At 56.6% G+C, this 14,513-nt stretch overlaps 1 protein-coding gene across 1 annotated transcript; it reads left to right on the forward strand.

The window, feature by feature from the left end:
* Window positions 1-2,679: 2,679 nt before the first annotated feature.
* On the forward strand, window positions 2,680-13,942 carry WDR81 (WD repeat domain 81). The gene is given in 11 exon segments (XM_037070393.1): window positions 2,680-2,821; window positions 2,823-6,444; window positions 7,425-7,532; window positions 7,797-7,987; window positions 8,114-8,304; window positions 8,582-8,747; window positions 8,828-8,993; window positions 9,677-10,366; window positions 10,993-11,138; window positions 11,429-11,608; window positions 12,691-13,942. Coding segments are annotated over 11 exon segments (5,829 nt in total). The 5' UTR covers window positions 2,680-2,773; the 3' UTR covers window positions 13,012-13,942.
* The last annotated feature ends 571 nt before the right edge of the window (window positions 13,943-14,513 follow it).

Consider the following 14,513-nt stretch of genomic DNA (forward strand, 5'->3'; position numbering starts at 1 on the left):
ATTTAAAAAACATAACTTAAGTGAAAATTAAAATGAAAATTCTGGCCAGGTGACTCAGATGGTTAGAGTGTCATTCCCATACACCAAGGATTCAGGTTTTATCCCTGGTCAGGGCACTTGCAAAAATCAACCAATGAATGCATAAATAACTGGAACAACAAATCAATGTTTCTCTCTCTCTAAAGATAAGTAAATAAGCCCTGGCTGGTGTAGCTCAGTGGATTGAGCGCGGGCCTGCGAACCACACGATCGAGGTTCGATTCCCAGGCAGGGCACATGCCTGGGTTGCAGGCCAGTTCCCAGTAGGGGACCCACGAGAAGCAACCATACATTAACATTTCTCTCTCCCTCTCTCCTCTAAAAATAAATAAATAAAATCTTTTTAAAAAGATAAGTAAATACAAATTAATAATTAAATAAGAAATAAAGGCACTATCTCATAAAAAATAAATAAAAGGAGCCCTGGCTTCTGTAGCTCAGTGGATTGAGCGCGGACCTGAGAACCAGAGGATGGCGGTTCGATTCCCAGTCAGGGCACATGCCTGGGTTGTAGGCCAGTTCCCTGCAGGCCAACTCCCAGCAGGGGACGCACAAAAGGCAACCATACATTGATGTTTCTCTCCTTCCCTCCTTCCCCTCTAAAGATAAATAAATAAATAAAATCTTAAAAAAAAATAAAAGGAAGCATCTTATGGAATGAATAAAAAAAAGAATCCTGAGGTTAGTCACACCCAAGGTCATTGTTGCACTGCAAGCCAAAACCACTAGAGGTCAGGGCACACACAAACTTGCAGAAAGAAAAAGTGGTGCCTGCTAGTCTAGGGAAACTGAGGCCAGAGCAAAAACCAGGTGGATCCAGTTTTATTGGTACTAAGAAGCAGGCATTACCTCCTGATCATTATAACTCATCCTCCAGTCTCAGGCACTCAGATCAAAGTTGCGGATGCACGATTGTCAAGGAACACCTAATTTACCAGCTGGAAAAACAATAGAGTGAGGGCCAAGGAGTACAGAGAACATCGCTTTTAGAAAGAGATAGGCCTGGGTTTGAATCCTATCTGTATCACTTCTTAGCTATGTGACCTAGGGCAAGTTACTTAAGGTATATCCATTTTCTTCATCCTAAAATGGATATAAAAATTTCTTCTCGAAAGGGTTGTGGTGAGGATTAAACAAAACAAGTTAGGCAAAGTACTTAGCGCGGTGCCTGGATCCTAATCAGTGCTTCGTAAATGGTGGTTGCAAGTTATCACTTATGACCAAGGTCCTATGACCAGGCTACAGATGGAATCAGATCATAGCCCAGGCATTCCTGTCTTCTCTCTGGTTTGAACTTTAGTTTCTCTTAAAGTGCCTTTATGGAATCCCTACACCTCTACACCAAACTACTACACTCTCCTTCTAGGAGTGAGACTCAAAAAACAGTGATGGCCCTGGATGGGTAGCCAATTTGCTTGGAACAACATCTCCATACACCAAGGTGGCAGGTTCCATCCCCAGTCAGGGCACATCAAAGAGTTAACCAATGAGTGCATAAATGAGTGGGACAACAAAAACTGATATTCCTCCTCTCTCTCTCAAATCAATAAATAAAAAAACCCTAGAAACAGCCAGTGGTTTCGCTGCAGCCAATGGCCTATCAGTTCTGCAAATGAGTCAGAACCGAGACCCCTCAAAGCAGTCACCTAGTTTCGGTGCCAGCACTCCGTTTTCACTCACTGTCCTGTGCTGCACCCTCCCTCCAGCCACTGTGGCATCTGCAAGGCTCTGGCACAGCAAGCAGGCTCTGTGGCTCCGCAGAAGCTGATCTTCAACAGGAAGTCTTGGGGAACATTTCCTCCCAAGAATTCCAGGCCTCTGGGCCTGGGCCACTTCTCTCTCTCAGATTGCCCAGAATTGGTGGAGGAGGGGGAAACAAACAAACAAAAACCTGTAAGAGGACTGCCAGCTGGGGGGACTCCGGGGCAGAAAGTCTGCACCAGCTAATAAGTCTCCATTCTGCCACTTGGACAAACCTCTTTGACAGCTTTTGGTTATCTCTTGTAAAATATAAATGATAAAAACCGTCCTCCCTAAAGTGTTGTGAGGCCAAGTGGAATGTTACTGGTGACATGTTTGGTAAAAATTAAACAGCTCCTTCTTTTGGAAGCCAGCGTGGAGGCAATGAAGGGACTGGATGTCAGAAGTCCCATCCTGGCCTCCGGTGTATCTGTAAAACCGGGCGGGGCGATCAGCCCACCTAAAGGCTTGAATCTCTACGAAAAGCCGTCCTTGGATCTGCGTTCTGGAGAGCGTAGGAGGAAACTAGGAGCGTAGGACAAATCATGGGCGGTTCAGCATCCCCCTCCTCTGATGGAGCTAACTGGGGTTCCTTCCACCCACTGAGGAAGCGAAGCCGCCACGGGCACCAGGGAGAGCACTAGGCCGGAGGCGGCGCAGGCGGTAGGCGGGGTCCAGTCCGCCCCTTTGAGCCACGTGCGGTTGTTTCCGTGCCGGGACGATCACGTGAGTGGAGTCAGCTGACTAGTCATGGAGAAGCCCGGCGCTGGCACTCTCCAGTGCCCTCCCTTCCGTGCTCGGAGTGCAGGATCCTGCTGAGGGGTAAGAGCTTCCCGGCCCTCAGCTCCTCTGTCCCCGGTCCGCCCTCGCCGTCTCCGCGTAAGGCCCTGTCTCTCGTGCATCCCTACCCGACCGATCTGGCACCCCGGAAGCTGTCGCTAGGAGGGCCGTGGCCGCCCTCAATCCCGCGTTGCCCCCAGGCAGCCTGGAGGGAATGGCCCCGGGAAGCAGGGGACGGGAAGTCGCTCTTACCTCCGGGGGTCGAGGGCTGGTCCCCGCCCCCAAGCCCTGACATGTTGGAGCTGCTCCAGAGCGTGGAAAGGGACCTGAACATCGATGCCCGGCAACTGGCTCCAGCCCCCGGGGGGAACCACGTGGTGGCCCTAGTGCCCGCGCGCTGGCTGGCCAGCCTCCGCGAGCGCCGGCCCCCGGGGCCCTGCCCCCGGGCAGAGGGCCTGAGCGAAGCGGAAGTCAAGGCTCTCCTACAACGATCCGTGCACAGGCTGCCTCCAGGCTGGACACGAGTAGAGGTGCACGGACTGCGGAAAAGGAGGTTGTCCTACCCGCTGAGCGGGGGCCTGACCTTTGAGGAGGGGTCCTGCAGCCCTGAGACCCTTAATCGCTTCATGAAAGATGTGGCTGCTCAAAATTACCGCAACCTGTGGCGCCATGCGTATCATACCTATGGGCAGCCCTATAGTCATAGCCCTGCCCCCTCAGCTGTCCCTGCCCTGGACTCAATAAGACAAGCTCTGCAGAGGGTTTATGGCTGCTCCTTTATGCCAGTGGGTGAAACTACCCAATGCCCATCATACGCCAGAGATGGCCCCTGTCCTCCACGGGGCAGCCCGGCCTGCCCCAGTCTTTTGAGAGCTGAGGCCCTACTGGAGTCGCTGGAGATGCTGTATGTGGTGCACCCTTATGTGCAGTTCACCCTGCATGATGTGGTCACCTTCAGCCCTGCCAAGCTGACCAACAGCCAAGCCAAGGTGCTCTTCATTCTCTTCCGTGTTTTAAGGGCCATGGATGCCTGTCACCGCCATGGACTGGCCTGTGGGGCCCTATCTTTGCACCACATTGCTGTGGATGAGAAACTTTGCAGCGAGCTCCGGCTGGACTTGAGTGCTTATGAGAAGCTGGAGGAGGATGAGAACGAGGAGACCCCTGTAGCAAGGGATAGGGCAGGCACTGATTGCAGAGAGGAGGGAGGAGGAGGACCTGGGTGTCCTACCTGCCAAGAGGAACTCAGGAGCCTTGTGCTAGACTGGGTCCATGGTCGCATCAGCAACTTCCACTACCTCATGCACCTGAATAGGTTGGCAGGTCGGCGGCAGGGGGATCCCAACTACCACCCAGTATTGCCCTGGGTGGTGGACTTTACCATACCCCATGGGCGCTTTCGAGACCTGCGCAAGTCCAAGTTTCGCCTCAACAAGGGGGATAAGCAGCTGGACTTCACATACGAGATGACCCGGCAGGCATTTGTAGCAGGAGGTGCGGGTGGTGGGGAACCCCCTCATGTTCCTCATCACATCTCAGATGTGCTGTCTGACATCACGTACTATGTGTACAAAGCTCGGCGCACACCCCGGCAGGTGCTTTGTGGACATGTGCGGGCCCAGTGGGAACCCCATGAATACCCTGCCAGCATGGAGCGTATGCAGAGCTGGACACCTGATGAGTGTATCCCTGAATTTTACACTGACCCCTCTATCTTCTGCTCCATTCACCCTGACATGCCTGACCTGGATGTGCCAGCCTGGTGCAGCTCCAGCCAGGAGTTTGTGGCTGCCCACCGGGTGCTGCTGGAGAGCCATGAGGTGTCCCAGGACCTGCACCACTGGATCGATCTCACCTTCGGCTACAAGCTCCAGGGCAAGGAAGCTGTGAAGGAGAAGAATGTGTGTCTGCACCTCGTGGATGCCCACACACACCTGGCTAACTATGGTGTGGTACAGCTCTTTGATCAGCCACACCCCCAGCGCCTGGCTGGAATGCCTGCCCTTGCTCCCGAGCCTCCCCTCATCCCTAGGCTGTTGTTCCAGACTATCCAGGAGAGCACAGGCCGAGAGGACTCCCCAGGGCAGCTTACAAATGGGGTGAGCAGGCTGGTTTTGGAGGCCACTCCCTGTGAGGCTGGCTGGGTCAGAGACAGGCCTATGGCAGGGGAAGATGACTTGGAGCAGGCCACAGAAGCTCTGGATTCCATCTCTCTTGCTGGGAAAGCAGGTGACCAGCTGGGCCCCTCCTCCTCCCCCTCTAGTCAAGCTGCTTCAGGCCTCCTGTCTTTTTCAGTGGCCTCAGCATCTCGACCAGGCCGCAGGAACAAAGTTGCTGGGGCAGACCCTGGGGAAGGTGAGGAAGGGAAGATTCTTCTTCCGGAGGGCTTCAATCCTGTACAGACTCTGGAAGAGCTGGAGAAGCTAGGCAACTTTCTGACCAAAGGCCTAGGGGGCCAGTTGGAGGTGCCTGAGCAGCCCCAGGTGCAGCCAACTGTGCAGTTGCGGGACTTCTTCCATCGGGACATGCAGGCACTGGGTGTCCTATTGGCTGAGATGGTGTTTGCCACCAGGGTCCGAACACTGCAGCCTGATGTGCCTTTGTGCATACGCTTTGAAGCTGTTCGGGCACTCTGTACACGCCATTCCAAGGAGGTCCCGGTGTCTCTGCAGCCTGTGTTGGACATGCTCCTGCAGCTGAGTGGACCTGAAGTTCCTGTGGGAGCCAGGAGGGGTACAATGGGTCCACTGTTTGAGTACAGCCCTGTCTCCCAGGGATTGCCCCCAGCTGGCCCGGCCCAGCTGCTCAGCCCCTTCAGCTCCGTGGTTCCTTTCCCTCCATACTTCCCAGCACTACACAAGTTCATCCTCCTCTACCAGGCAAGGCGCGTGGAGGATGAGGTTCAGGGCCGAGAGCTGGTCTTTGCCCTGTGGCAACAACTGGGTGCAGTGCTGAGTGATATTACCCCGGAGGGCCTGGAGATCCTGCTGCCCTTTGTGCTGTCACTCATGTCTGAGGAGCACACGGCTGTGTATACAGCCTGGTACCTGTTTGAACCTGTTGCCAAGGCACTGGGCCCCAAAAATGCTAATAAGTACCTACTGAAGCCTCTCATTGGTGCCTACGAGAGCCCCAGCAGGCTCCATGGCCGCTTCTACCTGTATACTGACTGCTTTGTGGCCCAGCTGATAGTGCGTCTGGGCCTACAGGCCTTTCTCGTCCACTTGCTGCCCCATGTCCTGCAGGTGCTGGCTGGTGTGGAGGCCTCCCAGGAGGAAAGCAAGGGCCTGGCAGGGGCTGCTGAGGATGAGGAAAGCGGGCTCCCAGGGGCCAGGCCCAGCTCTTGTGCCTTTGGGGAGGAGATTCAGATGGATGGGGAGCCTGCTGCTTCCTCAGGTCTGGGGCTCCCAGATTATACATCTGGCGTCAGCTTCCACGACCAGGCAGATCTCTCTGAGACAGAGGACTTCCAAGCTGGGCTCTATGTGGCTGAGTCTCCACAGCCCCAGGAGCCTGAGGCTGTGAGCCTGGGCCAGCTGAGTGACAAGAGCAGTGCCAGTGAGACCTCCCTGGGCGAGGAGCGGGCCGCAGACGAGGGGGGTGCCCCTGTGGACAAGAGCAGCCTCAGATCAGGGGACAGCAGCCAGGACTTGAAGCACAGTGAAGGCTCAGAGGAGGAAGAGGAGGAGGAGGAAGGCTGTGTGGTGTTGGAGGAGGAGGAGGAGGAGGGAGAGCAAGATGAAGTCACTGGGACATCTGAGCTCACTCTCTCCAACACGGTGCTCTCCATGGATACGGTTGTGACGGGTGATGGCGGGGCACACGGGGAGGAGGAGGAGTCGCTGAATGAGCAGTCGGAGGGCCAAGAACAGAAGATCCTTCTTGGTGAGTACTCAGGCCTGAGGTGTAGGCCAGTTACCTGGTTTTCACTCAACATTTGCTGAGCATCCACTCTGTGCCAGGCAGTGGGTGGAGCAAATCTGCACACAGCAGTAGATACGGGCCTGCCCTCCTGGAGTCCACACATAACAGAGGAGATGCCACGTTGTAGAGAGTCTTATGTCAGTGCAAGTTGATGTGCTATAAAGGACACGGCTGGGTGCTCCAAGGGAATACAAAATGGGGCTTAGATCTAGTTTTCATGGGTCAGAGACTTCCTGAAAGGAGGGCCAGTAGGAGTTCAATGAGTAGGCGGTAGCTAGGCAAAAGTATCAGGGTCTGCGGGGGAAAAGAGCATTCTATGCAGAAGGGACAGCTTGTGCAAAGCTTGGAGGCAGTCATGGTTCCATTAAAGAATCAGTGAAAGGCTCTGGCTGGTGTGGCTCAGTGGCTTGAGCACTGGCCTGTGAACCAAAAGGCCTCTGGTTCGATTCCCAGTCGGGGCACGTTCCAGGATTGTGGGCCAGGTCCCTGGTTGGGGGTGTGCAAGAGGCAGCCAACTGATGTTTCTCTCTCTCATTGATGTTTCTTTCCCTCTGTTTCTCCCTCCCTTACCCCTTTCTGAAAATAAATAGATAAAATCTTTAAAAAAAAAAAAAGAATCAGTGAAAGGCCGGCATGATCAGAGAATGGAGGGAAGGGCGGAAGCAGAGGCTAGAGGGGATGGTGGCCATTGTGCAGCCAGGGCCTCATTCATGAGCTGAAGGAGATTCACTGAAAGGGTAACCTGAAGCAGCCCCAAAGCCAGAGTCCCGCAGGCCCCTCTGCACTGCTGAACGGAGGTTGATGGTGTGGGGTGATCAGGCTCAGGCCGGGCTCCTTGGCAGAGTTGTGGCCCGAGTTGGCCAGGTGGGGTACCATAGGGTAGAGGAATGGTGAGCCGCCACCATTATTTGATGAGCTCAAGGCTTCCTCCTATCCTGCAGATACGGCCTGCAAGATGGTCCGCTGGCTGTCCGCCAAGCTGGGCCCAACCGTCGCCTCTCGCCACGTGGCTCGCAACCTGCTCCGCCTGCTGACATCGTGTTACCTTGGTAAGGCCTGTGGTCAGTGCTGGAGATGAAGCTCCTCACAGTCCCTCCGCCCAGCTTCAGCCCCCTCTGGGGGACCCTTTCCACTCCTGCTGCAGCCACCACCTCCTGGCCAGGTCCTGGGTCCCAATCTGGAAGCTCCTTCCTTCCTTAGGTAGGGCACGGGGCAGCCCCCAGGCTAGAGTAATCGGGAGCAGTTACCACAAACCCTGGAGTCTAGCCTCCTCCCTCCACTAGCACTCAAGGCTTCTGGCTTTTCTTTGGCAGGGTCCACGCGGCAGCAGTTCACGGTGAGCAGTGGTGAGAGCCTCCCACTGAGTGCCGGCAACATCTATCAGAAGAGACCAGTCCTGGGTGATATAGTGTCGGGGCCCGTGCTCAGCTGCCTCCTCCACGTTGCCCATCTGTATGGGGAGCCTGTCCTCACCTACCAGTACCTGCCCTACATCAGCTACCTGGTGAGTCCCTGATTTGGCAGGCTGGGTGCTAGGGGTCCGAGGAGCGTAAGGACTGACCTGGGGTTTCTGGGAGTTCCAGGGGGGGTCTCTGAGGCAGTCTGGCCCTCACCCACTCTGTGGCCCTAGGTGGCCCCAGGTAGCACATCAAGCCCCAGTCGACTGAACAGCCGTAAGGAGGCTGGGCTGCTGGCAGCGGTGACTCTGACCCAGAAGATCATTGTGTACCTCTCGGACACCACCCTCATGGACATCCTGCCCCGTATCAGCCACGAGGTCTTGCTGCCTGTGCTCAGCTTCCTTACTTCCCTCGTCACAGGGTAGGCCCCTGCCCTGCCCTGTGGGGAGCAGCTCAGCTGAGGGGGCTGTGGGAGTGTGGGCTGGGACGCTTGGGGGAGAGTCCAGTGACACTGTGCCTACTGTCCTGGTTCTGATCCCAGCTGTGTGACCCTGAGCAAGCCACACCTTCTTTCTGTGCCTCAGTTTCCTTATCTGGTGTGGACCAATTGGTCTTGTAGCTCCTTTCGCTTACAGCTTTTGATAGATTGTGGGCAAGTTCCACAGTCTCGGGGGCTGGAGCTTGTGAGCTCTTTCTAGGTTCCCAAGTGGAGCCCAGGCCCGGACTGTCCTGTGTATGAAAACCATCAGCCTCATCGCCCTCATCTGCCTGCGCATCGGGCAGGAGATGGTCCAGCAGCACCTGAGTGAGCCCGTAGCCACCTTCTTTCAAGTCTTTTCACAGCTGCATGAGCTTCGGCACCAAGTGGGTAGACCTATCTGGCTGGGGTGAGCTGGGCAAGGGTCGTGGACTCAGCTGACTCCCTGGGCTTCTCCTTCCCTCAGGATCTGAAGCTGGATCCAGTGGGCCGCAGTGACGGCCAGCTGCCCGAGGTGGTCTTCTCTGATGGGCAGCAGAGGCTGGTGGACCCCACCCTGCTGGATGAGCTGCAGAAGGTGTTCACCTTAGAGATGGCGTACACAATCTACGTGCCCTTCTCCTGCCTGTTGGGTACTGCCCCCTCACCTTCCCTCACACAGTCTCCATGGCTAAGTCTGTCCCCTGGGAGGGTCCCATGCTCCCTCTGCCCTCAGAGTCAGTAGGATGTTAAGCTGTTTTCTGGGTCAGAGCAAAGGAATTTGGCCTCGATCCTCGAGTCCCAAGGTGACATGGTAACAGACTGAGCGTTAGCCAGGGAGGCCCAGGAGTGGCCTGGCGTCTCCCCGAGGAAGGTAGGGGAGTCAGGCCGACGCACTGACCATCTCTAGGAGCTGTCTGAGAGGAACGAGCAGCCCGCCATTTTCGTCACCTCTTATGTATGGTGTAGGCCAGGTACTGTGCCTCGTGCCAACAGGTGTCATCTCCCTGAGAGGAAGCAGTAGCCCTGTGATCAGATAAGCTGTCACCTCTCCACTAGACCTCAGCTGTGGGAGGGAGAGCGTGACCCGTCTTGTTCGCTCTTCTGATGCCTGCATGGTGCCCGGCACATGTAGAAGATGCTCACGTGTACATAGTGAGTGAATGAGCCCACGTTTTCCTAGGGAGCAGACAGGCTCGGAAATGAACAGTCAGATTTGCCGAGAGTTGCACTGCCAGTACCTGCCCTGTCTTCTGTGGTTCTCAAGCCCTTGGGTGGGTGGTGGCAGCCACCTTTTATCTCCCCTAATCTTAGGACCATTTCCACTTCAATCCAGGTGACATCATCCAGAAAATCATCCCTAACCATGAGCTGGTGGGAGAGCTGGCAGGGCTGTATTTGGAGAGCATCAGCCCAAACAGCCGCAGCCCTGCCAGTGTGGAACCCACTGTGCCCAGCACTGGCCTGGAGTCGGACCTCCAGGGTGGGGGCTGCCCCCAGGATGACAGCCACTCGGGGACCTTTGGGAGCGTCCTAGTTGGGAACCGCATCCAGATCCCTGACGACTCTCATCCTGAGAGCCCCGGCCCACTGGGCCCTATCTCTGGAGTGGGCAGCGGAGGCCTTGGCAGCGAAACCGAGGACAATGCGCTGAAGCTGGAGCTGCCGCGGAGTGCCCACGTGCTGAATGGGAACTGGCTGGCGTACTGGCAGTACGAGATCGGTGTGAGCCAGCAGGATGCCCATTTTCACTTCCACCAGATCCGCCTGCAGAGCTTCCCGGGCCACTCGGGGGCTGTCAAGTGTGTGGCACCTCTGAGCAGTGAGGACTTCTTCCTAAGTGGCAGCAAGGACCGCACTGTGCGCCTCTGGCCACTCTATAACTCGGGGGATGGCACCAGTGAGACAGCCCCACGCCTCATCTATGCCCAGCACCGCAAGAGTGTCTTTTTCGTGGGCCAGCTTGAGGCCCCACAGCACGTGGTGAGCTGTGATGGGGCTGTGCACGTCTGGGACCCCTTCACAGGTGAGGGGCCCAGATGAGGCCTGTTCTGTTGCCGCCATTCTGTCCTCCACTAGGCCTCTGGGAATGGGGCCCAAGGGTGGGGTGGATGGGGTCTAATGGTGTGTGTGTGGTTTGGGGTGACCCAGTGAGGCCACACAGAGGAGCAGCTAGGACTTAGAATCCGTCAGGCCTCAGTTTGAGTTGGCCCCTGACCACTTGCTGAGTGACTTAGAACAAATCACTTCACTGCTGGAGATGTCGGTTTTCCCATCTGTGAAATGGGAATCAGAACAAAGTGGTTGAGCTCAACACAGAGGTTTGGCTTAAAATTTAGCATGTAGTACATGTTTGATAAATGGTTGCTTGATTATTTTTGGCATCACTGTAGGGAGAAATAAAGCTAAAAGGAGGGGGTGGAGTAGCATTGGGGGAGACAGCGGGCATTCAGTGGGGGGGTGCTATGTGGAAAAAAGTTGCTTGAGGATGGGAGCCTGGCCACGAAAGCAGGTGGGAAGGTCAAGAAACAGCATTTTCTGAGATCCCGGGGGTTATGGGAGGCAGGTGTGGGGTGGTTTGGGGGGATAGGAGGGTTGAGGCACATTCATCGGCTGCAGGGGCCCCAAGTCCACCGTGCCCTTTCTTTCCAGGGAAGACCCTTCGCGTAGTGGAGCCGTCGGACAGTCGGGTGCCTCTGACCGCCGTGGCTGTCATGCCTGCACCCCACACCAGCATCACCATGGCCAGCTCTGACTCGACCCTGCGCTTTGTGGACTGCAGGAAGCCTGGCCTGCAGGTCAGGGGTGTCCAGTTCCCTGAGCCCTAACTGGGGAGCCTGGTAGCAGGGAGAGATCCCGAAGAGGAAAGGCCAGGGTGTAGTTTCTATTTGGAGACAGATCGCCAACAGCAGCAAACCCTGGGGGTGGGGGGTGGGCTCTGGCCTGTGATGTGAGGAGCTCTCCCCTTGATAGGAGGACCGACACTCAGGCCTTCTGGCCGTGTGGGGCTTGGAGGGTGAGTGGGACCTCAGGGAGAAGCGGGATGGAGCGGGTGGTAGCACCTCAGCTTGTCTCCCTCTGCCTGCAGCATGAGTTCCGCCTGGGCGGCGGGCTGAATCCTGGGCTTGTCCGCTCCCTGGCCGTTAGTCCAAGTGGCCGCAGCGTTGTGGCTGGCTTCTCCTCGGGCTTCATGGTGCTCCTGGACACCCGTACGGGCCTGGTTCTACGAGGCTGGCCTGCCCATGAGGGGGACATCCTGCAGATCAAGGTGACAGACCAGGGCCCCTTTTCCACCTCATGACTCTGGGCCCCTGCCTCTGTTTAGGGCCTACCCAGGACAGGCTCAGGCTGATCTCCCTGATGCCTGCCCAAGGAGAGAGATAAGGGAGGATCAGGAGCCAGCCTCACTGTGGGGCCTTGGCAGGAGGCAGGCCCTTGGGGCAGGCACCAGGGGGCTGAGCTGTCCCTGCTGCTCCCTGGAGATGTTCTAATGAGTAACCCTTGTCCATATTTATCTTGCCTGGAGGATCAGGGGTCAGGTCCTGTCCGTGACCCAATTCAGGTTAAATAAAGGTCAGCTCGGAGGCTGTTTACTGTGCCAGACCACTGAGCAGAGTCCATGCTCCCTGCTTGGCTGCTCTGGTGGGGGCAGGGTAGGGGCAGACCGGGCCTGGGGATCCTGCCCCCAACCACTGCCCCACCCCATTCTCAGTCACAGACCTCAGGGAACTGCTCAGGCAGGCACAGGAGGAGGCACAGGGCTACCTGTGGGAGGATCTTCCCAGGCAGCTGGGATTCCCTCCCCATCTGAAGTGGAGGCCCAGCCAGGAGACAGGAGCTGACGCCGGTGCTGGGGGCTTGCTGTCCTGGCTGCCTCTAGCTGCACCCCCTAGAGGACCCTGGAGATGCCTCTAAATTCTGACTTTCCAGTGCAGACTTTTCAGGAGGGCTCTAGGGGCAGGGCAGCCTGGGTGTCAGTGCTGGCTGCAGTGTCCTGGCTCTGTGACCTTGCTGTGATTACCTTTCTGCACTTTCATTTTTCTCTGTAAAATGGGAATGATGACAGCATTGACCTCACAGAGCTGTTAAAAAGATTAAATGTAGTAATGAGTGCCTAACGCAATGCCTGAACATAGTGAGTGCTGAAACTAGAGTGGTGAGTAGGTTAATGACATTTTAATGTATGCATATTAACTAACATTAACATAGTGTGGGAGGGTGGCAGCCTGCCAACCACTCCGGACACCTTGTCTTCCTGGGAGGTACTGTGGGAGGAAATGGGAAGACCCTGGGGCTTGGTGGGCACAGAGGAGGCCCAGGCCCCGCTGAGGCTCTCTTCTCCCTGAGCAGGCAGCGGAGGGCAGCGTCCTGGTCAGCTCCTCCTCCGACCACTCCTTGACTGTCTGGAAGGAGCTGGAGCAGAAGCCCACACACCACTACAAGTCAGCGTCCGACCCTGTCCACACCTTTGACCTGCATGGCAGCGAGGTTATCACTGGCACTGTGGCCAACAAGATCGGGGTCTGCTCGCTGCTTGAGCCACCCTCCCAGGCTACCACCAAGCTCAGCTCTGAGAACTTCCGTGGCACACTCACCAGCCTGGCCTTGCTGCCCACCAAACGCCACCTCCTGCTGGGCTCAGACAATGGGGTCATTCGCCTCCTGGCATAGGCTAAGGTGGAAGCTGGTCAGGCCTGGGTTGGCAGACCTCTTCTGGGAGTGTACCCCTTCACCCTTGTTTTCCCAGCAGTCTTCTCCAGGCAAGCCTCAGGCCCCATGCCCAGTGTACCCCCATGGCCTGCCAGCTTTGACAGAATTGGAGTCTGGCCTCCTGAAGCCCCAGAGCCACTAAGGCTGTCAGTAAGGATCTCATTCAAGGCTCAGGGAGACACTACTCCTGGACAGTAGAAGCCAGTAGAAAGCAGGAGGAGGAGCTGGGAAAGCCTCACGGGTCCCTCTTTCCCCAGCTCTGCCCCTGGGTTCACATGGGGACAGGGAAGCTCAGGAGGGGGAAAGAGTCTGGTCCTGCCCACCTAGTCGCCAGCAAAGCCTCCCCCCTTCACCACTGGGCTCCCTGACCCTCTCCCCCAAGGACAGAGAAGCAGCCCCAGTCCAGGGCATCATGGTGCTTGGGCTCCAGCCTCTATGGAGGGCTGGCTGTGATCCCGGAGTTAGGGGCCTTGGGCTGGGGTTTAAGTGTCTGCCCAGGCAGGCCCTGCCCAGTGTGGGACCACTAGGACAAGGAAGAGGTCAGGACCAGGCAAAGGGAGGTGGTCTGGGCTAGCTGGTGCCTGCCAGGAGTGCCCCCAGGCCTCACCCGCCTGCCCCTAACTACAGTGTCTGTGCCTTGAGCTGAGGAGGCAGACTCTGAGCCCAGAACCCCTGAGCGGGTTGGGGGTGGAGCCCAAGGTTCTGAGAGAAGGGACAAGAAGCGTTCCATCTCTGCATCTCAGGTCTCTCCCAGGGCATAGAAAGACCCTGGTGTCCCCAGGTCCTCATGTTCTGGGGCAGAGATAAGGACTTGGACCGGGCCCCTGCTGCCTCCTCGCCATTTGCAATAGATGTAAATATGACCAATAAATCCTTTGGAAGAGCCATGGAACTGTGTGAGGCTTTCTTTGGCAGTGGTATCAGGTGGAGGGAGGTTGAGACCCCACAGCCTGCAGGGCAGTGAGTTGGGCAAGAGGTGGGGAGGCAGCCTGACCATTGTTCCTCAGGCAGCACAGGAGACAGGGCTTCTGGTGGGTGAAGCCATGCCAGCTTCCAGAACACTTACCCTTGGGGAGGGTAAGGAGGCATCACTCCTAATGAGGATGCTGAGAGAGGATGCATCTTTTCCCATCTCCTGCCTTCTGGCCCAGGCTGAAGGCAGCTAACCAGGATCCTGGGCACGTATGGGTTGGTTTGGGCACCCTATCCTGGCTTCCCTACATAAGCTCCCGCAGCTTCTTCTTCCCTCCCCTTGGAATGGGGAGGCGGTTGTGGGGGAGAGAGAAAGACATTGGGAGCAGGAATGAGGATGTAACTGGGCCCAGCTCTGTGCCCTTGGCAGGTTACAGAGCCTCTCTGAGCCCGACTAAAGCAGGGGGAACTCCCCACCTAATGGGGTCTCTGGAGGATCCCTGTCCTTCCTGGATCTGCTCTTCACATGAGGACAGCCTCCTCCATTGTCT

Source organism: Sturnira hondurensis, unplaced genomic scaffold (assembly GCF_014824575.4).
Source record: "Sturnira hondurensis isolate 20B ecotype Veracruz unplaced genomic scaffold, ASM1482457v3 Scaffold0018728, whole genome shotgun sequence".
Taxonomy (NCBI): Eukaryota; Metazoa; Chordata; class Mammalia; order Chiroptera; family Phyllostomidae; genus Sturnira; species Sturnira hondurensis.